The sequence below is a fragment of the Aphis gossypii genome, chromosome 1 (assembly GCF_020184175.1).
Source record: "Aphis gossypii isolate Hap1 chromosome 1, ASM2018417v2, whole genome shotgun sequence".
NCBI classification, from domain to species: Eukaryota; Metazoa; Arthropoda; class Insecta; order Hemiptera; family Aphididae; genus Aphis; species Aphis gossypii.
This window is the reverse complement of record NC_065530.1, coordinates 87,656,441-87,683,381: the sequence shown is the minus strand read 5'-3', so window position 1 is coordinate 87,683,381 and position 26,941 is coordinate 87,656,441. Positions and strand designations below refer to the sequence as shown.

Below are 26,941 nucleotides of genomic sequence, written 5' to 3'. Positions count from 1 at the left end.
TGAAATAAATTATATCAATAATAATAGGTTATTAGTACTTATTACCTATGCATTTATTATCCAACATACTTTCGTAAGAAATTAGTCAGTACTACTGAAGCTAAAACTAAATAAAACCGGTCCTTATCATTATTCGCATTTTACACTAGTTTCATTCACAAAACGATACAACCGTACAGATATGATGTGACCTGTGTAACATTGTATATATATGTGTACATGACGTTTATCTATAGGTGTAATGTGTGTGAATGCGATATATTGTGGTTCAGAAAGTTGGCTTCATAAAAAAATCAGGTTAAAATTGTGGACACTGTTAATATGGATGTAGTGCAAATCGTGTTTGTTTTTAAATATTTTTCTTTGAATTTGGAAATTTTAACTGAACATAATTGTTTTTTTTTTTTTGTTATTGAATTCAGCATTGTACCTATCTAATATTATAATGTTTACATATTTTTACCTCTATTTGTTCAGTTATTATATAATATTTATAAAATACATTTATATAGTTTTATAATCATACCTACACCTTTTTTATTGTTACAGACAAACGATTGTTTTGTGACGATTCTATTTTTCAGAAGTTGCATGCCTTTAGACAGATCTTTTTTTCTTGTAAAATTACTTAAATTATATAATATAACTAAAAATATATCTAGAAAAACAATTATATGTATTGTATGACATATAATATACATACGTATATTTATATATATTATATATATATGGAAAATTTATTTTGAATTTGTTGATAAGCTTAAAATTTAATTGTATTACAATAATAAAATGTAATGATGATAAAGATAACATAATATAATGCATGCTCCCGAGTGGCCCATGTAGTATATATAGCGTAACCCAACATACGAAGGACGTCAGCTTTTTCTTACTTACCTATATTCCTTAAACGCTATAACACATAGGACGTAGCCTGTATATACCTACTTAATATTATACGTACTAACTAAATATAATTTCATATGTTATGCTAATATAAGTTGTAAGTACTATACGTTTATTTACATGTATTTATTATTACAATTTACAATACACGTACTTGAATATAATATGTTCTTATTCAAAATGTGTATAAAATATTCCGAAGGAAAGGAAAGAATTAAGAGAATAGAACTTAGAAGTAATAAAAGTGTTGTATTTTTTAATTACTAAAATTTGTTTACTTTAAAAAAAAAATTAAAATATTTTATTTAATCATTTATTTTCATAATGATTAAGAACTTATTTATATTTTATAGCATTTAATTATATCTACAAATCATACCTTTACCATAAGTACTCAATTAATGGTTTTTTTTTAAAACTTTCATTTAAAGCAAGTATAAGTAAGTACCTATTTAAAACTATAGACATCTAAATAAAAATGGAAAATTCAAATCAAGACTTATTTGTAGTTACAATGGATATTTTCTAATCTTTAACTTTTAATTTCGAATCAGGTGTAGTCGTATAGAGTATAGACGTAAAGTTAGTGCTGCGAACCAATCAAGGATTGCCATACGATTGGCTGTAGCCCATAAACGCAAAATATGACCCAAACGCAACCCAAAAGCGCAAAAATAAATAACCCATAAGCGCAAATCAATTTTATAAAAAAAACTGTATTTAATTAAAATCGTAGTTATTACTTATTATTAATATTTAATCAAGCATTAACAGTGATATTAAAATTAGTTCAAAATATCAGTAAAAAATAAAAAATATAATTTTGAGTATTATTTGTTGCGCTGCAGCAATAGTGCAATCTGTCGTGGAACGGGTAATGTCACGCGTATACATGGAAAGCGTCGAGTGTCCGCGCGTAAGTCAGAAAAAATATTGTATCAAGTAATACATTTATTTTTGCGCTTTTATCCCATTACCAAAGGTACAAAAGTGCCAATTCATTTTGCGCTTTTGAGTTATTGAAAAAAAAAGGTTGATTTACACTTTCGGGTTTCACCGATACAATTGAATTTCAAGATTTTAGAAACTAGAACGAAATGGAACTTTTTAAATTGTTGTTAATTTTAATCGTTAAATTATAGAATAAATAGTTTATAAACAATGAAATAGTAAAACATTATTCCTATTTTATTTCCAATAATATGCTTTATAAGATCAGTATTTTCAAATATTTGTTACGGTCTACGGAAGTGAATACAATAATTATTTAAAATATAGTTTCTTATAATATTTAATAAAATGTATAATTTAAGTATTATAATAAAATAATAAGCAATATTTCATTAACAGATTCCATTATCTACATAACTTAATTGAAACGTGTTTTACCGATTACCATTTTACCAATACCAATAAGTTATGCTTATTGCTTAATTTTATAAAAATATCATACATAATATAAATTATAATGTCATTAAGAGCACGTGACGCCCACCCATATGTGATGACTTCATTTTATATAAACAAAAAAAAAAAATAAGTTCCCAATAATCCATTCTTATTTTTTTAAATTAAAGTGATTTATCTGTTATAAAATGTTTAGGTAAGAGTATTATATAGAATATCTCGGATTGAGGGTTAGGTTAGGTTAGGTTAGACTTATGATAGTAACTGTATTAACTACTATACCTATATATATATAACCCTGTTCGAGGTTTCCATCATATGCATGCGCAGGGGGGATGCCGGGTATGCCATGACATCCCCTGCGGGTCTGCGGAGCCAACTTGTTTTTTATTTTTTACTTTTTAGTTTGGAGTTTATAAACATTTTTGTAAACAGAAATAAGTTTAGAAATTTTGACAGTTCAGGCTACGTATTTTATTTATTTAGAAGATTTGTTAGATGATTTGTATAACGGTCTTGAAAATCGATAGGTCAGGAAATTAGGAAACATTAAATTAAATTGGTGCAATTGGTCATTTAATAGCACTAAAAACTGAAAAATTTGACATAGAATTACTTTCACGGAAGTTTGTACTTAATAGTGACGAATTAGAAGGTGAATTAAGACTTCTACGTTCTTTGTCCGATTTTGTAGCAGAACCGTCAAACAAAACAATTCATCAGTGGTTAGAAAAATTTTTATCTAGAAAAAAATTTTGTTTATATAAATAAAGCGTTGAAAATTTTTACTACCATTCCTGTCACAAGTTGCTCTTGTGAAAGAGCTTTTTCCAAATTAAGTTTGGTAAAAACAAATTTAAGAAGCAGCATGTTGCAAGAATGATTGGATGCAATGATGTTGATATTTATAGAATAAGAACTAGCATCACAGATAAATTATGACGATGTAATTGACGAGTTTAAACATTTTCATCCTTTTGACAGAAGATTAGAATTATAATAAAGTATTTACTAAATTAAATTCATACTAATATATTAGTAATAAAATGCAAAGTTTAAATTACATTTTACTTATATTGACTACAAATATATATATACCATGTATATTTACTATTATTATTTTACTATTATACTATTATTCTGAGAACTTTGTAGTTATGTAATACATTTTTTTTAAAAAAAAAATCTGTTTTATGTTTTTTTGAAGGGAGATATTAAAAATTGAGTTATTTTTAAATATATTATAGGCATCCCCTGCGAAAAAGTCTGCGCACGCCTATGGTTACCATGTCTTTATTTTTGATTTTTGATATCGATATTTAGTGATTAAAAATTAAAACAATATAGTTTTGTACTTTTGTACAAATATAATATAAACATATACATAATTTATAGTTTTTATATATTTGTATTTTTGTTTTATCTTACTCTTTTACTATTATTAATTATTATTTATGTATATCGAGTGTCTGAGTATTGTCTATTAAGTATATAAGTACATAACATTATAACAATAATAATATGCTGAATATAAATGAATTTATGTAAATATTATAGGCACGGTGCAAATTTATAATACGATATTGTGATAGGTATGAAATTGTAATACTTGTAATAAGATACTCATTATTAATCAAAACTAAACTATATAAGTAAGTATATTTTTTTTACCATATACCTACATATATTCTGATTTCTGAATTATTATTAAAGGTAAACGGTCTGAAACTTGAAAGACCGGAAAACATTCAAAATAAGTATTTTAAAATATGCTAATATACGTTTATAACGTGTCCCTACCAATGTTTACGCAGGTGTAGCCGTATAGGTGTACATTTTTAAACAACATTCCAATTCATTTATTATCAATGTGTCGACTATGGCTCACTATCTGTCATAAGTCATAACATTAATAAAATTATATCTATAGTACATTAGTATACTTAGTTATAATTTTTTTGGTGATTACTGATTATAATAATATTATATACTCATTAGTCATTGATAATTGATATCAAATACATTAATTTATTATTACCTACATACACAATGGAAGTATTTAATTATTTTGTCACGCAATTTTGATATGGGTATATAAGTATTATAAGGTAGGTTTTATTGCGGTCAAGACGGTCAAGTGTCGTTCAACTACCAAACTTTTATTTTTAATACATAAAAGGACTATGTATAGCTGCTAGTGTAGTAATATATATTTATATTATTACTTATTTACATATTTATTACAAACTACTATACATGCATTCGTGTATACATTAAATTGTTTCAATATTTTTAAACAAAATTATATAGTGCAATAAATAATATATTCAATATATTATAAAGATATAAGACCTTCAAGTATATTACTACTAAGTTAATTGTCATCATTAGCACAGATTTTAAAGTTAGGCAAAAAATTAATTATTTGTAATCATGGCTAGATGTCCTACATATATAATATAGGTATTAAGTTATATAGGTATATATTATATATAGGTACATAGCACTAGCGCACATACCACATAATGTCATAGTATAATACGTACTTGCTACTTGCAGTATGGCTATAACGATATACTATATAAGATGACAAAGTTTTTGGGTCAGCTGGTTCTTTCTAGTTTCTAAATGTTGTTACTTAAAATCACTACCTACCTACCACAACTTTAAAGATTCGTAAAATGGGCTACGGGCCAGCATGCGTAATGTATCATAAATAATAATATAATATGTTTATAACTAAGTTATGTCGTTATGTATATATGAATAAGTTCGTCGGTGATTTGAAGATTTCCTTTTCTTCCGATCTGTAAATTGTACTAGCTACATATAAACATTTATGATCTATATATTATATATCTACAAATATATAAAGGAATGTGTTATGAGCAGGGGGTCAAGTGAAAACATCACAGACAATCATCACGTGGCATATTCTTTATATAATTTTAAGTTTTTGGGATGTTTGTTAGTACATATTATTATATCAATTATATCCATTTTTTAAAAAATTTCTTATTAATGTATAATCAGTATATTTTATGATTACTTTTTTATATAAGTGGCAAACATAAGCAAGTAGGTATGGACCTACTACACAACTAAATGCATTAACACTAGTTACCAGCTTATAGGTACTCACTAGTCACTGCTATAACAGTATGTTTGTATCATAATTTATTTATACATAGAAATAGGTGTAGTAAAAAGAAAAAAGAAATTCTTCTGCTGGCTGCTAATATTATGTTATATTAAGATAACATAATATAAACCTATAAATAGAATATAGATTAATAGATTATAGGCTATTTAAGATACAAAAATAAAGTTAACATGGTGTAATATAATATATATGACATCATACGACGTATAATATATAGTGTATTGATACTTCTAGAATCTAGATTATAATAAACGTAAACTAGGTACGCAAATATTTGTGACAAATAAAATATTAAATAATAATTAAAATAGGTATTAGGTATACAATATACAATTATTATACATACAAGATTGATATATCTATTACTTATTTCCCCCATAAAGTTCATAATATCACGTCGGTGCTATATAGTACAATTGTAATGTCAAATATTATGTAATTTAATGCAAATAATTAATAAATTATACATACGCATAAACAAATATAAAATAATAGATATCTACCTCCTACTAATTAATTTTTAGGTAATAATTATATTTTACAAAAATCCTCCCTACCTACCCCAATCAATAAAACATAACTAAATTACCCCACTGAAAAATATTTTGTTTATGTTTATAAATTATGCACTTAAGTTTTGCGTAGTGGAAGATATAACATATACATAATATTATAATGTCAGTATTACTTCGTACGTCTAAATACTCATACTCATGTCAGTCTTAAGAGCCATTGTTTGGAAAAAATACAATCGGTAATATTGAGAGCATGAAATAAATTCCAAAAAGAAAAAAATCTATTGTAATTAATTTTTATTACTATTAGCACAATATGGTATAGGTATGCACAATTATACCAGGATAATGGTGGGTAAAACTGTAAAAGTACAATACCTTTTATGACATAAGTATTCATGACTGATAATTTGTTATTTAAAGGAAAGTTAACATTAAGAACCCCCATAAATTTGGTATGGTGACAAGGTGATGCCATATGAGTATTTAATATTTTAGACTTGTACAACCTTAAAACAAATTACAATATTAATATATATGGTTATATCTTCCGTATATTCACATACAGTACACTGAAAGCATTTTTAGTTTTTCCTGAGATTTCAGGGAGGATTCTTTAGCCTTGTGAGAAGCTCTTCTCTCCTTGGCTATATCAATAATGCCCTGCACTGTAGGTAAATATTACATATATACAAACGTAATAATATATTATATAGGTATACCACATAGAGTCAAGACCTTGCACGTTAATAATACGATTAGTGATGTAGATACCTACTTATACATTTTGAGTATAATATATATGCCTTTTTGCATAAGTAATAATGATTTAAAATTCATTAGTTATCACAAAGTAAAAAAAAAATTATTAACACATAAAATCTTACACAAATTTTGCTCGAAACAATTATTCGCTCTATAAGTAATACAATAAATAATTACTATTTACTAAACATTTCAAATCAATATAGTGATTTAATAGCATAATGAACCAGTGACGCATGATTTTTCAAGGGGAAAGGGTTGTTGTCTGTTTAAGATAAATAATTGCTCAATTATCACAAGAATAGGTTAAAAAAATAAAATAGATGCTTTTATTAGTTTTATTGATAAGTAGGTACATTAGAAAGTATATATATACGAAAATATACCTACGGAAAAAATTTAATTTACTTACTTACATCCTACATTTATAATTAAAAAATAATGGATACTAAAATAGTTTTATTTTTATTTTATTTAGTCTAATAATATATTATACATATTATATAACCTATGGAAAACACCGTTTATATGAGAAAGGTATTTTAAAGTATTTGTAGAAAGGTATACAACTTAAATTTCTATAATTTCTTCTTTTTTATTTCTGTTGTCTATTGTCTATAACTAATCCGTTAAGACATATGTATGAATACACGTACTGACTTACAAATTTACTACAGTTGAAACTTAATAAATAAGATGTTTAAAACAAAAATAAATACTAATATGAGTGATAGAGAAGGATTTTTCATTTCTCTTCCCCTCACAGGAACCTATACCATTGTAACGGTCCTTTAAAAATACATAATTTAGTGGGCCATCGCCTATGATAGGTAATATATATATATGATATCAATAAATAATTTTTATGTAACTCGGTAATTATTAGGAAGGTCGTTTTTGAATATTTCTTGTGTTATGAAAAACAAGAAAATTCTGTTACATTATCTTGTGTAATTACTTATCTGCACGCACCATGCACCGACTAAACACGTGTTTACTGTGAATTGTGATAAATGATAAAACATCAAATGGTTATAACTTTGAAACAAAGTCTGAGCTGAGCGACAATTTATAATTGCACAATCGTTCTTTTGGTGAAATACGTAAGTTTCAGCAATTTTTTTTTAATTTTCCGAGTTGAGGGGTTAAGTAAATTTGTACTAAAAATTATTATATAGGTACTGCAGTATTTATATAGACAGTCTTAGGGCCGTTCTTACAATGTTCAGTTAGGTTGTGGCAGAATTTATTATAGGTTAACCGATAAAATTCTACCGGTTAGTTTTATCCGAAACTTAACCGGACATTGTAAGAACGGCCCTAAATGTATATATACACGCAATGTTTAAATTCTATAGAAATTCATGAATAATGGGGGGAGGGATGCTCAAGATGCTGATTTATCAGAAATCCACTATAATATTGATAGATACTATACTTCAAGTCGTCAACTACATACACGCCATACAATACATAATACATGATATATGGTAAACGATATTATACACATCGATGTCGTGAAGTATTTAAATATTTAATATTATTAATACAAAGATACAAAAAAAATTTTCTTTGGTTTACCTATAAATTTAAAATCTTGGTAGATATATGAATAATTATGAAAATTGAATGTATTATGTAATATTTTGTCTTTAAACGATTCTATTGTGATAATTATTATTATACATGTAGATAGTAGAAAATTTACCGGATACCAATGTTTAATAATTGTTCATTATATTCTTAGATCATATTATACTAAGATCTAAGATTGTATTAAATTATTTTAGGGTGACTAATGACTTTATATTGTGTAAATACGAAGTAGCATGATATATTATGGAAATAAAAAAAAGTGATAATTTTATGTTACTTACCTCTCCCCACGCAACTTTTTTTTACCATTGTAAGTCAACCGTTTAGGATACATAATTTTTCGTAATACTTCGATAATTTGAAAATCTTAATTTTAGATTACGAATGATAAATGTATTCTTTTAGTACCTAATTGTGTTTTTATTATTGTCTTTGTTCAGACTAAAAAAACATGGTGTTGTCATGTTTCGATTAAGTTTTTTTTTCATCTTTTAATCTCAACTCATAAGCTAATGTCTTTTTAATATAAAATAATAAAATGATATATAATTTAAGTAATAATCCCATCTATATGTTTTTATCTATATAATATATTATAATATACCTTCTAATTATAAATGCATAAATCTGTATTCTGTATAGATAATTTTATTTCTATATTCTTATAAAAATATTAATTAACACAAAATTAACTTTTTATTTTTTATTTTACTATAAAGCAATTAATTAACAATAGTGATTTGAATAAATTATAAAATATCCTTAAAAGTAAATCTAACACACTGTCTTGGCTTAAAACCATTTTTCATGCAAAATGAATTCAAATCCTTGTAATTCAAATTTAGTACATTAATAATTATAGTGATTACTGATTACTATTAGTGGCCTACTCAAGAATGGATAGGTAGTATAATAGGTACTCATAGGATATACTCGAAATCTACTATACATTTTATCAAATTCTAACGTTTCTTTTTTTTTTTAGTGATTTAATATATTTTTAAAGTGCTTCAAGACAGCTGAATCCTGAGTGTATATGTTCCAGTTAGGTATCTCACCGCGAGAACGTTTTTCAGTTGCTACAAATTATGAGTATAAACTTATAGACTATAGTACAACAATAAATACATTATAGCTTAAAATAAATATTACCTAGTATTAAATAACATCTTTAATTCTATGTAAATATATATACCTACTAGGTATACAGTAATGAATTATTATAATTTTAATAGTAATTAATGATACATCATTGGTCATTACCCATTGACGATATAATATTGCACTTAGACTATAGAAGCTAAATCTTAGGAAGTATAGCTTTATATTTATATTACAGGTATATAAATATTTTTATGCATACCAAATTCCTTCATGTGTATGTGTATAAAAATATACGATTATTATAATGATGGTTAGATATTAGCATTGATTATAAATAGTAAATACATTATAATATATTTTATGAATTATGATCAATGGTATTAACTTTTAGTTTAAGCTATTAGGTAATATATTGTCAGTAATTTTTAATACTTTGAAATATTTTGCTTAAATATTCTTTAAATACTTTGAATTATTTTTGGTAAAGAAATATTTTGTTCGAAATTTTCATTAATTTCATAATATAATTTAACTAATTATTAATTTCCTTTTTCTATATAAGAGTTTTATAGACCAATTATAATCATCGAGTTTATATTAGGCATTAGGGATAAACAATGTTTGAAATACTAAGTCTTTATTTTTTTTAATTCTTTAAAAGTGTATTGAAATCCTTATGGGTGTACCTTGAAGGCGGCTTGAAAGTTGCAAGATTCAATAATTGCCTATATTAATCTCCTTAAAAATCGTTATTTTAAATAACTAGTTCATAATATTTTAAACATTATTTGTATGATAATGTAATAAGTATAATTATACATCCGATAATTAACTATAAATTATGATTAACATTTTTATTTTAAACTTTGGTTGAAATACATATATTTAAATTTTTATAAACCTTCATTATGTTTTTACTATTATGAAATTTTTAGTTTAAATTAGTTTATTAGTTAAATTTTTAGAAATGTTTAAATGTTTAAATCGGTTTCTTGTTATCGTCTAAACTCTAAAGGTAGCTCATACAAATAGTAAGATTGAGGTCAACGTTTTTTCTAAATTTAAACAATGTTTGTTGACTGCTCTTATTTAATTCTTAGTTAACTTATAAATTAATAATAATCATAATAAAAGAAATAAGTTTAATCTATAGTAATAGTTGTTTATAAAACTTGTTGTTCTATAAATATAATTATTTATTAGTAGTTAATACTTCACACAATAAATATACCTATCGTTAAAACAAATAAAATGTGTGACGATTAAGGATTTTTTTAAATTGTCTTAATTTTTAGCATATAGCATATTTTACCATTTTTTGAAAGTTTCATAATAACAGTATATAAATAATATCATAGTAGGTAGGGGAGAGTGCCCGAATATTGGATATACGCCTAATATAGGACACTAAAATATATTCTTAAGAAATGGATGCACTAACTAAATACTATGATAAACATGTTCAAACATATCTGTTAACTATATATGATAAGGTGCGGTATAGGTTTGTTGTTAATTACCATAGGTATAACGATTTATTTGTTATCAAAAATTTTGAGTTTTTTGGATGCCGTTTATGTAGGTATATATATGAATTTTTCGTCTACAAGATAAATACAATTTATATTAAATTATGGATTAATTTAACCAGTACGATGTGTATTTAAATTTTAACTAACTCAACACTTTCTACAAAGTACTGTTTCAATTATTATGGCCACGTTTTATAAAAGTTCAATGTTTCCTAATATCAGACACAATAATAGTCCTAATATGGGATACAAATATAATATAATATTGGATTTACTGTTGGTTATTTTGTTGTTGAATTATTAATTATTATTTTGTGAAATACACTAAATATGTATTTAATTTCAATATAATAATAATAATAATAATAATAATAATAATAATAATAACTACCTATTTTAAATAAATATAGTATTTTACCAAGTTGGTACTTAAAATTGTATTTTGTTTGTATAATATTGACTATCCACTAATAGGGTCACCTTCTTCTTCTCGTGTGGTCGACAAAACTCATATACCTATCTCCGACCAATATTTTATAAAATCGATTACTTGATCAGTCAATGTATTAAACAGATAATTTTTATTTTGTATATTATATGGTGCATTCGTGCATTTCAGCAGATGCTCGTCGTCCTATATTTCTCAACAGTCGCATCTTGGATTTTCCTCAATGTCCCATTTTACAAGTTTTACCCGTGTACGGGCTGTTCCTTTCCGTATGCGTTTAAACGTTTTCCAATCTCAATATGGTAGTTGGTGTCCAGGGGGTAATGATTCATTAATCATGTCAGAGTTGGTTGATTCCTTCTTCCACTTTTCTAAGCGTTCGTCTGCCGGTCTTTTTGTTAGCGGTTCACATGCTCCAATGAAACTTTTCTTGACTTGAGCCGTTTATGGGGTGCTATTTGTCCATTCATTAGGTGTCGTTCATCCATTAATTGCTTCGTTCTTTCATTTCTGGTGTGCACTTCTCTCCTGATGTGAGGTGGGGCAATTCCACTCATTGTGTATAACTTCGGTATTGGGATAGGTCTCAGCCATTCTGTTATTAAACGGGTCACTTCATTCAGCGGAATGTCTACTTTTTTTTCAAGTGCTGATTTGCTCCAGACTGGGCATGCATATTCCCCTGCTAAGAAACATAATGCTAAAATGGCGGTCCGTAGGGTGTAAGGGTCTGCCTTCCATTTACTACCCACAAGCTTTCGTGGTATATTGTTTCTTGCACTTACTTTGGCTTTCGTCTGTTCGCAGTGTGTTTGTACGTTAGGCTTCGATCCAAGTAGAATCCAAGGTACTTGGGGGTGGTCACAGTGTTTTAGGTCTATGTCATTCCATTTGATCATTAGCTTTCTTTTTGCATCTCGGTTTTTTAAATGGGAAACACAGACCTGAGTTTTGGTCGGATTTGGTTTCAGACGGTTGGTGTAATAGTGTCTGGTCAGCGTTTCTAGGGTTTTTTAAAGTGAATTTTCGACTATTTCAAATGTTAGTCCTTGTGCTGTTAGAGCAAGGTCGTCAGCATAATATATGAAATGCTTCGTACTATCATAAATTGGTTGGTCATTCGTATACACGTTAAATAACATTGGTGCTAGTACACTCCCTTGCGGGAGGCTGTTTCTCTGAGTATTCCATCTACTTTATTTCCATTAAGGCTAACATAGAATCGTCTATATTTTAGAAACATATCTATTATACAGACAAGTTAGGGATCTTTTGTCATTTCATAAATCTTTCTGCGTAGTATCCCGAGATTTACCGTGTCGTATGCCGCAGATAAATCGATAAAGACAGCACCCGTAATCATCTTTTCCTCAAAGCCATTCTCTATGTGTTGTGTTATGTTAAGGAATTGACTGGTACATGATTTCCCGGCTCTGAAACCTGCTTGCTCCTGAATAATATTTGCATCGATAGTAGTGTTTATTCTATTCATAATTACTCGCTCGAATAGTTTATACATATGGCATAGCACTGTAGGAGTGATATGGGGCGGAAGCTTTTTGCTTCATTTGGGTTCTTGCCCGGTCTCAGTAATGCTACTACGTGCGCTTGTCTCCATGGTTTTGGTATTTTTTTGAGACGTATACAGTTGTTGAAGAGGTCAGCAATCCATCTGATAGGGTCACCTACTATTCCATATTAGGAACTTAGTTTGAAATAATAAATTTACTATGTTTTAATATTATTTCAAAATATATTGTAAATTTACTTTACTAAACCAAAAAAGCCCTAAGTACTAGTAAATATGCATACACATAGGTGTATTAATAGTAAAAATGCTGAAAAAAGTTAATTTATATACCTAAAAGTAACAGTTAACTAACACTATCCCATATTAGGGTACTCTCCCCTAGGTACCAAAAAATGAAAAATAAATGGTACAATAATGTATGTTTTTTCCCCGATTTTGCATAATATAATATAGTCATTATTGTAAAACGTACATTATTCATTATTCAATACATAAAATCAATTGAAGTTTCTTACAGAACTTTAGAATTTAACGCATAAGTATATATACATACCTACTGATACTTGAGTGTTGAGTGATAAATTACTAACTTGCTAAACAACAAAAATATCATATAAAGAATTTTTTAGTTAAAATTTATGGAGAAAATGAGAAATAGTTTTATGTGCTTAATGTACAATTAGAAAGTAGTGGTTCTCATTTGATTTTCAAAATTTCCTTTAATAAAAAATTGTTTAACTTTCAAAAAAATAATACGTAAATACTTCCATATTATGTCATTATAAAATAATTTCGTAAGGTATATTTTTATTTTTTTTTTATGTTTACGTTAGTAAACAATATAAAGTACCTAATAACTTATCAAATGTGGATTTTCTATTCAATTTGTCTCCGTAAGAATTAAAAATCATTATGTTATGAAATTTTCATATAGTACAATAGATTTAAGTCGTTAGCAATGCAGTGAAATTATAAAAAAATATGATATAATAAGATATTATTGTAAGTTGGGAAGGGACAGTCATAGATTGACTGTAGATTTATATTTATTGTAACGCCGTGTCAAGTACAATATGAATATACGTCATAAATACAATGAAATATGATAGATAATCTAATGTATACATATTATATGTGTATATATATATATAATGTACGATATGATTAAAAAAATATTTATTCCTGGAGTGAAGTTTTCTGAGACCTTGACCCCTTGGCTGATGATGGCTGTTGGTCACACTGGTCGCCGGGCCTGTGGTACTGTCGACGGTGGTGAACGTTGTGCGAAACGGTCGGTGTAAAACAGCGTACACGAAAACGCTGATAATCAACCGGATAAACAACGATTGCAGTTATAGCAGAACAGCTGCACCGGTGCAGTTGCAATGCCGTTGCGAGCATTGAGATATTTACCTGAATTTTATTCTCCACTACTCGGGAGGAGTGCACTGCGGCGGCCGATGGACCGAATGAGAACCATGGTTTTCTCTTCCACGGCCGTCGTCGTTCCTGTGATACGACCCCCCCACACGTCCCTTCACTGATGTTTGGGACAACATTTCCCCCCCGGCCATAAGTGGTCGTAGACCGTAGTGGCGGTAAGCTCGTCGTGTTCCGTTTCGCGTCGACGGGTCGTCCGTGTCCCCCTGGTTTGTTCTGAAGTTCCGTTATCCATAGTCCAAATTTTTTCGGGTTTCGCCATCTGAATATCTAGTGCCGCTGTTTGGGTTTCCGTTATCGTTTCACCGCCGGGGGACGCGGTGAACGTTGGCTACTGGAAGTGCGCGCGATTATTCCGTTGTCCGTTTGCGTCGTCTGGCCACTCGCGACCACCGGCGGAGTTCGCTGGCCGCCGGAGCCCGGAGGCCCTAGTGGACACCGATGACTTGTACCGTCGACTTTATGTCGGACGGCCCGTGACGAATGAATTGTGCTGACGCCGTACAAATGGCTTGGGCTTCGATGTTACTATCTGGTGAGTACTATTGAGTCTCCAGATGTACACCAATACCATATTATTCTTATTAAAACCATAAGGTTCCTTGTCCTATTGTTGTCTGTTGTTAATTGCAAGGAGGTTTTGTAGTAGATCATGTGTATCATTTAGATAAACAGATACGTAATATTAAGTATTGAAGGTGTAGATACACACATTCGGACACTAATGATAATCAAATATTTCCTAACTCTGAGGACTTTTAAAGTTTTTTTTGAATTTCTATGTTTCATTGTGTTAAAGAGTAGCTTTGTTACCAGTTTTGCAATGTACAGACTGCAATGAGTCTATCAGATTGCCATCATTACCTACTCCATTACTAATGATTGTTTCTTGTCAGATTGATTCAAATTCTTATAAACTAACTATAGTTATTTGTTAAGCTTGGAAACTTTTTAATAAATTTAACTATATTCCTTATCAATTTCTTATACATTATCTGAAAGTTATCTTAAATATTTTTGTTATAGGTACCTTTTCATATAAAGTTCTATTAATGTACCTATTCATTGCTATTTTTCTTATGGTCAATTTCAAAATTGATTGTTTTCCATACAATGTAGATACTTTGATCAAAATTCTATTACAATTCTGTTGTATTAATATGTTTTCTCATATTTGATCCTTATCAGTCATAATCCACTTATTACCCAGTATAATGTATTAGAGTTAGTATTATCATTATCGCTTTGCTAAAACTTGAAGTTAAACTTATTTAATTTTGGTTTCCTACTTAAAAAGTTTTTTTTTCTATTTTTTCCCTCATTACTTATCTATTACATCTAAACCTATATGGCTGTACCTATTTGATGTAATAATTTTTTGTTAATTTCAATTTTCTAAGGTATTTTTCATAATTTATTTTATTCTTACTTTCATTTATAATAGTTTATATGAACTTATTTTGAACATAAATTATTTTTAAATTGTTACCCTGGTCTCTGATATAAAAATGTCATGAGAATTTATTAGTTTGAAAAAATCTTAAAACATGTTTGTGTGGCATTTTTTGTTTACATATACAATGTCTTATCAATATCAATAGATAAGTAGTTAAGATTGGATTGACAAATTAAATTTTGTTATTAAATTGCAAGCAATTATGGTTATTGGAAGCTTTATTGTAACAACTTCCTTTGACTTATTTTTTGTTATCATTGATATATATATATATATATTACTGCAGTTTGTGTTTTTATTTAAATTTTTCAACTTTTTTTATTACCTATTTAATTTGAAAGTTTTATAATTTCCTAGATAATTGAAAATGATTTATTTGTTATTTAATATTAGATACCTATTTATAGATAAACTAATAAAAGATTTAAATTCTAATTATATGTTCTTGCTAATTTTTGGATTTATATGCTGCAAAATCCTTAATTTCAATTCTATTAAAATATATTTTTTTTTCTAAAATAAGATAATATACGGTTTCGCTTATTTTTTTAAATATTCAAATCTTATTTTATGTAAAATATGATTGTTATGGATTTATCTACATTTTATTGAAGTTGTAGGTAATAAAGATGATTCATCTTCGATGAATTTTAGTGGCAAATTTGACAGGAAAGATTATAAAAATTATATTTCATGTTAAAACTACCTACCTAATTGGTGTTAGGTAATCACAATGTTCAATAGAAAATACCACTCTCAAATACTGAACAATAAATGAAAACAATATCTTTATAATTAAAAATAATGATCAAGTATGTGATTTTATTATTTATAAAAAACTACCTAATAATTTTCTCGGTGGTTACTAGTTGCAGACAAAATCTAAAAAGGTAACATACAAAATGCGGACGTATTCCCAGTTATTATTTTTGATTTAACGATTATGGATGGTTTGGAATTCACTATTTGATATTGTAAAAAACATTTTTCATTTAACATAAGTTTTTTTGTTTTAGATATAATAGATAATATACTCATTACCTAGTAATTATACTTCAATACCTATGTTATAATTTTATAGTTTTTGGTAACAAAATTAATAAATTAAGGTCATATAGGTATGCAATATATTGACAGAAGCGCTTCGGATTTCGATTACTTGGCTCGTATCTAGTATTGTAGTTAGGCTAGGTACGGTTGGGCGGAATGATTACAATTTTACGCAGCACTTGAAGGCGCTACATTGAGTGCTTTTAAATATTTTTTCTGATAATAAACTTTCTATTATTGGGGTTTTTTTTTGTTAATCACATTATAATCTTATATTGTTTTGTAATATTTTATTAATGAAAACAATAAAAATTACAATAAACTTATAAAAAAGAGTAGACGAATGGATTTTATTTATAAATAGGTAAATAAATACTGTACATAATAAAAAAAAAAACTTTCTTTCTTTTTGGCGCTTACCCAGCTTCTAATACTACCGCACACCGCTGATCCTTAGTATATTATATCAATTTATTGAGGCCTTAAATGAAATACAGACTGGTAGTGATACAAAAATGAATTGTACTACTGTATGAAATTTAAAATGTGAAAACAAAAACTGTCAAAAAGGAGCCATTTATCAGCAAATAAATATAACAATATCCAAGTGGGGAAATTAGTAGAGTTATCATTTATATAGGCTGCTTCAAAAAAATGTTTGCCACAAAATCTATAAAATTTATGACGAGAACCTATAAATATTTTATGAAAAAAAACATTCACAATAATTTTAGTAATGACTCTTTTATAAGTTACAAATATTTTTAATGTCCACCTACCAATTTTTTTTTGGTAGTTGTCCCAAGTTCTGAAAAAGCGGTGAAGGAAATTATTGTTTGTACCTGCAGTGTTTTTGAGTGAAATTTGAGTTTTGTAATTAGTAGATATAATGATAACGAAATTTGTGTCTGCAATAGTTATGTTATAATATTGTACTTGAATAATTCGTCCTCAACTAGTATGTGTCCTATTTTCTATCCCTTATGTGCATGACCATTTTTCACAATTATTTTCTGTTTATTAAACTTTAAATTATTACTATAATATTGTTATTATTAATAGCCTCGTTAATAGCATATACATTTATACGAGTATTATAGGTATAATAGCTAAGATTATCTTACTAAGATAGAAATACTTGACATTGTGATTTATGAAGTTAATATTATTTTGTTTCAGAATTGGTATCTACATTGTAGTAAGTCCATGTTTGGTAACTTTTAAGGTAAGTGGATGAATATTGTTTATAGTTCAAAAAATTTGCTTCAATTATAATTTTTTTCTTCAATATTAACTACACTTCTGATGGTAAAGGTATTATACAAAAAACTAAAATTATTAAGTAATTACAATCTTTTGATTTTTGAATTCATGATTTATGATTATAAGTCTTGTTAATGTATTGTATAATACTAAACCTTGCTACCTATTGAAATTAAACATAATTTTGTGTTACGCATTAAGAATTTAAGTTAGGTAATTTCTATTAAATACATTTGTTTTGCTTAAATAGTTAACATTATTAGATGGTAAACATAATGTTTATTTTATTTCTTTAGTATATTATGATGTTCAAAATACACATGTTTAAATAATATTTAGTTTTAAGATAAAAATCAGAGAATCTTTTATTTTTTGTCCCTTTGAAGATTATGAAGAAAAACTGGTAAGTTTTGCTTTGCTTAATATGTTAAATATAATAATTGTTATTTATTAAAAAGTAAGATTCAATGTTATTTTTGCTAGTATTTTTTATCAGTTTTTGATTTACTAAGTAAGAGTCATATGTAGGGTTTTTGCTTTTATACGCTTTCAGTTGGATCTAGCTGTAAATCAAGATGCTGATCTGTTTATGGTTTCAACTAAAGGTTTGTTGAAGGAGACAAAAAATATTCATCTGTACATTTGGATTTTAATATTAAAATAATAATTATTATTTTGTTTATTTTAAATACCTAAAACATTTAAAAAATATTTTTATTGAATAATGGAATTGTTTAAATAAAGCATCAGTTGAGTATTAGAATTAGTTAATTGAATTATAATAATATGAAAATTATTATTTCCATAATTCAAACTATGATAAGATATAATTAATGCATTTTTTTGCAAGACATGACAATTTTGAATGTAATATGTAATCTTCCTTGCTTACACATTTCATTCAATTGTTTTGCCTGTGCATTTAATTGTTATATTAAATTATAGTGTTGATAAACAATAAAAAATAATATTTTATAGTAAACAAATGTATTGTTTTGATTTAAATTAATAAATCCTATTTTTAGGAATTTCTATTAATACATTAATTTAATCTCTTATTTTAAAATGCTTTAAATTTCTTATGATTCAGTAACTTAAATATATTATTTCTTTATTATTTTTATAAACTAACTTAAGTGGTGTTTTATTTTCAAAAATAATTTGTTATATTAAAAAAAAATAATAATAAAGAGTTAGTTTTATTAATTATTAAGCAATTAAGTGTTTTTAGCTATGAAATAAAATTTATATTTAAATTTATACTATTTAGTATATCCAAGCGTATTGATGAAATGATTCTCTAGTTTTTTTTTATTGAATTAAGTTGATGATTATTTATTTAAACATTATCAAAAATAAAATAAGTATATTTACTTGTGTCTACTTGTATTTTTATGTTTATCAGTTGATTTTATGACATTTATGTAAAGTGATTTGTTTTCAAATTAAATGATGGTGCCGTGTAAAAAAATAATAATATATATTTAGCAAAATTGATATATCTACTTTTTTCATCAATATTTTATGTATCATTTTTTTGTTTATTTATAATCTGATAATTTGTGATTTGGATTGAAAATATCTAGTATAAGGTAAGTATTGGTAACCAAGGTTAATCAATTAGCTTTTAAGATAAATCATTCAAAATTATGTATGATATGGTATTGTAATCTATGGATTAATTATAGTCCTATTACATTATATTATCAACTGTACATTTTCAGGACTCATGTGTATAGCTTTAAAAATGCTTAAACATAAGTAAAGTGAGTATTGTTGAAAATTAAGTATAATATTGTATATTTACTATTTAAAAAATAATAATTTTAATGTATTAAAATGCTAGGTACTTCAATTTTACATAATATACTATATATATGATTTAATTAATTTTTAATATTCCTTGAGAATTAATTACTTAGTATTTCAGACTTCAACATAAGCAATGAAACAAATGAATTTCAAAAACCAGGTAATATATAAATACTTTGTTCACAAATCTCTCTTTTGATATATATATATATATCAATATATATATGAAATTGCTTAATTAAGTTTTTCAGATTGAGTTGAATATCATATTTAATGATGTATTAACATTAATTAGTAATTGTTTATTATTATTTAAAAATAATAATTATTAATTAATGTAAGTATGATTAGATACTCAGTAGAGATTTTACAGATAAGCAATTAGTTTCATAAAATTATGATTAGAAATATAATTTTAACGTATACTTAAATTTCATTTTCTTAAAATTACTGTAGGTAGGTATGTTAAATTGTTTTTTAAAAATAAAATTGGGTGAATTGTTTTTGATAACATAATAACTAAATATTAATTTCCTTTTCTCTTAATTATTAAGACATTAAGTATTATTTTTGTACTTTGTTATTTAATAGTTGTTAATTTGTTTATTATAAAAAAGATTTTATTTAAAATAAAGTTTTAAAGTATTAAAAACTGTTGACAACATAAATCATAACTTTACTTTTGTTATAGAAAATGAATAAAGTTAAGCTAAAACATTTTATTCGAATCAGAATGTTTGAAATAATTCTGCTAGTTAAGTTAAATTTTTTTTTACTTAAGATTAAATTGATAAATTTCAATAAATAATTATGATAGGTAACTAATTTTCCAAGTCAATTTTATTGTCTAAAAAAATGTTTTTATGATTGGCTTTCTATGCGATTTTCTTATATTAGTCTTATCAATGAATATGGTTTGTTGTGATCTTCAAGGTATTGTTTAACTAATAGAAATAAAATATGGCACAATCTCATAAACATGTTAAAAAGGAAAAAAGTATTAGTTTTAGAATTACGTATTTAATAATATTTTCAAAACATACACTTATAATGTGGACACCTTATATTTATAATATTTGAATTAAAAAAAAAATGTTTTCCATCTCAAATTAATATGTGTTGAATTGGTAGCAGATGACAAGATTCCAGTTTTTACTTCAATCTATTCATTTAAATTTTAAGTATTTTTCTATTTTTGTTCAAATTTTTTTTTTTCATAAACATTTTTAAGAAATAAATTCTATTATTGTTCTATTGTAAGTATACAACTAAAAATAAATCAGGTATGTCCTGTTATTTTATTTGCTAAAATATATACTTATAGTTTCATTTAGTAAGTCTTTTCAACAAATCTATTGGTCACTTTTTTTTTATTAAAATATACAGTTGCCCTTTAAATTGTATTTACAGTATATATTTATTACCTCCTTAAATTATTAAAAAAAATTCTATTCATGTATGAAATCAAAAATCATCATTATGAGTTCTATGTTAGAAATAATCTTAGTATTAGAATCTTAATATTGAAAAAAAAAAATAATAAAATAAAATTTATCATTTATAAAAACCAAATTTAATTAAAAATAATTTTAGACTGCATAATTTTACTGATCTATTATATTAATTGTCTTTATTTAGATAAATTTGATCAAAATATCCTTTTTCAATCAGATTGTCCAGTTGTTTATATCCATTGTAGTTCTGTGTCTGCTATATTGTTTCCTTATGTTTTTTCCCAGTTTCTGTCGGAGCCTTCAGTTGCATTGGTTGTCATTCATCATATTACACTACAAAATCAGAGTTGACTCAGCATAAGAAGTTCGAATGACAACTCTAATCTACATTCTGTTGTTCCTACTGCTTCAAAATTATTCCGTGGAAAATTTTGTTGAATCAACTGTGTACCACAATATCGTTAGAAAAAAATATATATCCTACTCATATATTATTCAAGATTTGATTAGTTTTTTGTATATATTTAATTTATACACATTTTTTGAACACTATCGTATTTTTAATGATCATATTTGTAGTTAAAATTTTAATTAACCTGTACTACTTACTTGGTGCTGATACATATCTCATGTAATTTGTTAATTATTGTATGTTAGTATTTTTTAATGGTTTCTGTATCAATAATTTTCAATTGATATTAAATTTTGTATTGTGTATTTTTTTTTAATTACTGTTGCGATCAATTTTTTGTTAATACAATTTAGTTATTTTTTGCATCATATATAATTTCACAATTGTTATTTATTTCCTTTTGTAACGCAACAGATAAACTTTTCCCTCTGTGATAATTTGTTTTTTTTTTTTAAATCATTGGTTTGTAAACAAATTTTACAGATTTTTGGAGAAAGGAATAAATTATAAGATTTATAGTAAAAATGTTATTTTTTAATATAGTACATAACATCAGGTTAAAAAAGAAATATTTGTTGAGTGAGATTAAAATATGAAATAGATGGAATAGACATAAATTTATAAAAACTTAGGTTTTCAAAATTTAAATTATATCTAGTAATTAGTTATATTTCTGCAATATGTTGAGAAAATATTTATACATAATGAGAGAGTATCATTAACAACTTAAAACTAATGGACTGAAAACCCAAACTTCTTTTTTTTTTTTTTAATTTGCTTAGCTTCTTTTATTCAATTAAATATTGTATAAATTATTTAAACACAAAGGTAACCACAGTTAACGTTTATCACCAGGTATACATTTCTTCTCGGCGCACAGAGGAAGGAAGCCTTCTGTATCAATGCATAATGTTCAGTTGGTTGGTGGTCGATGGCTGTGCCCTTGTGGAAAAAATTACAAGTCTAAGACAAGTCTAAGTCTGCATATGCGCTTAGAGTGTGGAAAAGAACCACAATTCAAATGTGACCATTGTCCATACAAAGCATACCAGAAAATAGCCTTACAGAAACATACTTATTGTAAACATCGGCGTGTAGTCCAGACTGAATGACTTTATTTTATTGTATATATATATAAATACATTTATATATTATACAATTCTAATATTGTCAAAAAAATTAATTTAATCCTTATTTTAATAATTAAGTATGATTTTGTACAGGGATATATTAAGTAAATTGATAAATAATGTGGATCCATTTCATCTAGAAATCATAATGATTATAAACATATAAATATTTTTAGCATGTTCTCATAATATTACAACTTATGTATTTTTTTAGTTATCAAAAAATAATATATATTAATTGTACATTATATTATTATAAGTAATACTTCAAGTATTTTTATTCTATTTTTTTTTTTTTTTTTTTTTTTTGAGAACATTAATCCTAGAGCAGAATGTTATATTTACTACTATATTTTATTATTAACTTTTGTAGGTAGTAATTAAATTATGTAAGTACTTATTATTTTTAAAAAATTCCATGATTTAATTTTAAAGTAACTACTAAAACTCATTTTTATTCATAGACATGCTTAAAAAATAATATTTCTTTTATTTTGTCAAGTTAATGTAAGGTAAATAAAATAGTAATTTCTGACTAAAAACTATATATTTTTAAGGCTTACTCATGAATGAAACATTAAATTTAGTATAAGTTTGAGGATTAATAATAAAATGATGCATAAAATAAGCAATTATTATTTAAGTGTATTATATAAAGTATTTTTGTCAATGTCATTTTCATAATCAAGACTATAGGCATGGTTTAGTTAAATTGTAGCTGGAGAAAAATTAAAATTTGTTGTCTGGTAACTTAAAATTTACTCATTTAGTGGTCCATTTATAAAACTGTTTTTTTCACTTATACGGTTATTTATCCATGAATATATTTTGTTCTTATACTTAGGCGGTGTGACTAGAACATATATATATTATATTTATTTAAAAATGCATTTATGCATTTATTTAAATTAATCTAAAAGCGGATCATCAGGTAATTTATGGATGTTAGTTAGGTTAGTTGAGAATGTCATTTAATATTGATAAAGTACCCACTATTATTGAAAAATACTTTAGGTTTGATGGTAAAACATAAGGTAAAGTTAGGTTAGGTAATGTATAATAATATAATTCCATAGCCTATCACATCTCTGATAGTTTATTTATTGAAATATTATATGAGATCAGACCCAATGACATGAATTTATTATAATACTGTTAGTTACACCTATGGACATGAAATGGAATTATAAATCAACTTAATTTTTTTTATTGAATATACTATAAAGTAGTAAGGTTATATCGGTGTTAAACAATTTGAAGTTCACTGATTTACACTTGCTTATTGATATTTTGAGTTATTTTATTTATAACTAAAAATACATTTAACCATGGATTTAAAATTATTTTAATGCTATCATAATAATCATACTAAGTTTACTAGTTTACTATACTATTTGCTAAATTAATAAACAATTGTGTTGGTTATGTTATGTACATTATTAAGATATAAGCGCTATACCTGTATCATTCTTATGATACTTATTGCAACTGGTCTGTGTACTTCTAATTTTGTGGCTTAATTGTTAAATTAATAATATATAATATATCAATTGTATAAAAGGTGTATATTATAATGTAATGTAATATAGGTATACATTATATTATAATTGTTCTTGAATTATTAATGCTAGCCTCTTTAGTATTTTTTTTTTTAAGAATATAATCTCTTGGACTAAACAACAATAAAAATAGAATTGTAAAGAAGTAGTTTGTCATAATATAAATGTTTTTATGAAAACTCTTTAATTAGACTGCATAATATCATAATTATTATATTTTTGTTGTGATATCTATCAATATAATTTATTTAAAAGTAAATTGTTTTAAGTGTACAAGTAATATATGTATTAAACAACTTATAAAAATAACGATAAATGTTTAGTTATTTTTTAAAGTTTAAACAATTGTACATTTAATGAATATTGCATTAGTATACTACTAGTATATATATTTATGTAATATCTACATTCAAAATCATTTGTTATTATACCTAATTATTAATAAATTAAGCCTTCAAGAAATTTTTAAATCTTGAATAAATGGAATATTAATAATTAATTAATATAGGTATCATGTACATTATTTATCTGTAAATCTTAGCAGTAATTAAAGAGTCGATGTAAGAACAAGCTATTTTCATTTTTTTAAATTGTTCTGAAGATAGCTGGTTATTGCATTTAACATTGTATACCACACATCTTAACTTTTTATTTTTATTGTACCAAAATGTATCGAAATGTAGAAAAAAATATTCTTTATCAGATTATGTTAAAAACATGCACTTTGAAGAAAAGCAGAAAAACCAGTTTTTATACTGGATCCTTCATTTTTTATATGATTTGAGATATTCCTCAAAATTTATTGCTATTAAAACAAAATTATGTTTTAACTTTAGAGTATTAAGAGGATGTCAGCACACTATTTGTTTTCTCTCCCTGGCCCACATGCAACATAGACAAAACGCATTTACGCAAAATCATTTTTTTTATGATTTTAATCTTAGAGTTCATACACCATTACACCCATTACAAAAAAGATAAAGAATGATATTTTTGAGGGAATAACATATTGATTTGTCGAAATGTGGTCTCAAAACAATTTGAACATTGTTTAAATTTACAAAATTATTTTGTTTATTTTGAAAGTTAAATAACAATAAAATATAAAATCGATATGTCATTCCCTCAAAAATATTATTATCTATCTTTTTTTGTAATGGGTGATTTTACTGTAAGATTATTTAAAAGCATAGAAAAAATGATTCTGCGTAAGTGCATTTTGTCTATGTTATCCGTGGGCCGGAGAGAGAAAACAAATAGTGTGCGTTGACATCCTCTTAATATTCTATTGATAACTATTAATATTTTATATACTTATAAATAATTATTTATTATTGTAAAGTACATCAATTAAAATATAAATTGTTTAGACATGTAGGTGTTTATAATGAGTGATTAATTAAAATTTTTTTTTGCATTGTAAGTTATGATTATTGACATTTAGGGGTCACCCTTGCCAAGTGGGTCTGAGCTAATGATCTGGCATGCGGTCTCGGTTTCGATTCTGAGGTAGCCACAGGGAATTTTTGTGCGTGGTAGTACCAGGATTCTGAAGCAAGCCGGCTATTAATTACTCAAACCCCTTGGGTAACTAGACTTGTTCTAGTTAATCAAGAACCATCTTCGATACCTTGATATGTGAAATAGGGCAGTACCCAAAAAGTAGCATGTCACTTAGAAGGTAATAAAAGGATGTAAAACGTTGATTTTTATGATTATTGACATTTTTAATAAGTGATAATAAAGTCAATAATTTGTGTTTAGTCAATTACTTTTATATATAAAACATAACTAAATTTATTAATTTAATTGAAATTTCAATATTATTTGAACAAATTATTAAGAAATTTTTTTAAATATTATTGATATTTTAATTTTGCATTAAATTGAAAGTTAAAATATATTTGTGTAGCTAATAATAAGTATTTCTTTCTACATTATTCTACATTACATTGTTTAATTTTTAAATTATAAAATATTGTACTGATTATACATAAATAATAAAAGTGAGTTCTTAATTACAAAATGTTTATTATAAAATAATTACATTAAAAATTTATTTAGAGTTATAAAATGTTATACTTATTTAATTTATAAATGATATGTAATTAACAACATTTTATTAATAATTGAATAATCATTCATGTTAAACCATCAGAATATAAACTGTTTCTCTATAAAAAAAATAATAATATATTTTTGTAATACCTTTAAGTATGATAATATTTTGTTATAAAGTTTTATTTTAATATAAATAACAGTGATAAAGAAAGCATATATTTACAAATTACAACTGATACTTAGTATAATACTCATATATTTAAAATTTGTAAGATTCTAGTTTTTATTTTAAGTAAAGGATATAATAATTGTATCCTTAATCTAATTATTAGATCAT

The 26,941-nt window shown here is 25.5% G+C and overlaps 1 protein-coding gene and 1 long non-coding RNA gene across 51 annotated transcripts in view; both read left to right on the top strand.

The window, feature by feature from the left end:
* The window catches only part of LOC114119934 (longitudinals lacking protein, isoforms A/B/D/L-like), a 196,408-nt gene that overhangs the window by 28,825 nt on the left and 140,642 nt on the right, over nucleotides 1–26,941 (top strand). The window contains exon 5 of one of the 50 annotated variants that reach the window (XM_027982603.2): nucleotides 22,710–26,205. The exons of the other annotated variants lie outside the window; for them this stretch is intronic. Coding sequence (XP_027838404.2) covers nucleotides 22,710–22,966 — 257 coding nt within the window. The 3' untranslated portion in view covers nucleotides 22,967–26,205. Of the gene's footprint in view, nucleotides 1–22,709; nucleotides 26,206–26,941 lie in introns of those variants that run through there. 50 annotated transcript variants of the gene reach the window in all.
* LOC126551739 (uncharacterized) lies at nucleotides 13,874–22,379 on the top strand. The gene is made up of 2 exons (XR_007605639.1): nucleotides 13,874–14,942; nucleotides 18,093–22,379. It is a non-coding gene; the product is annotated as an uncharacterized LOC126551739 (long non-coding RNA).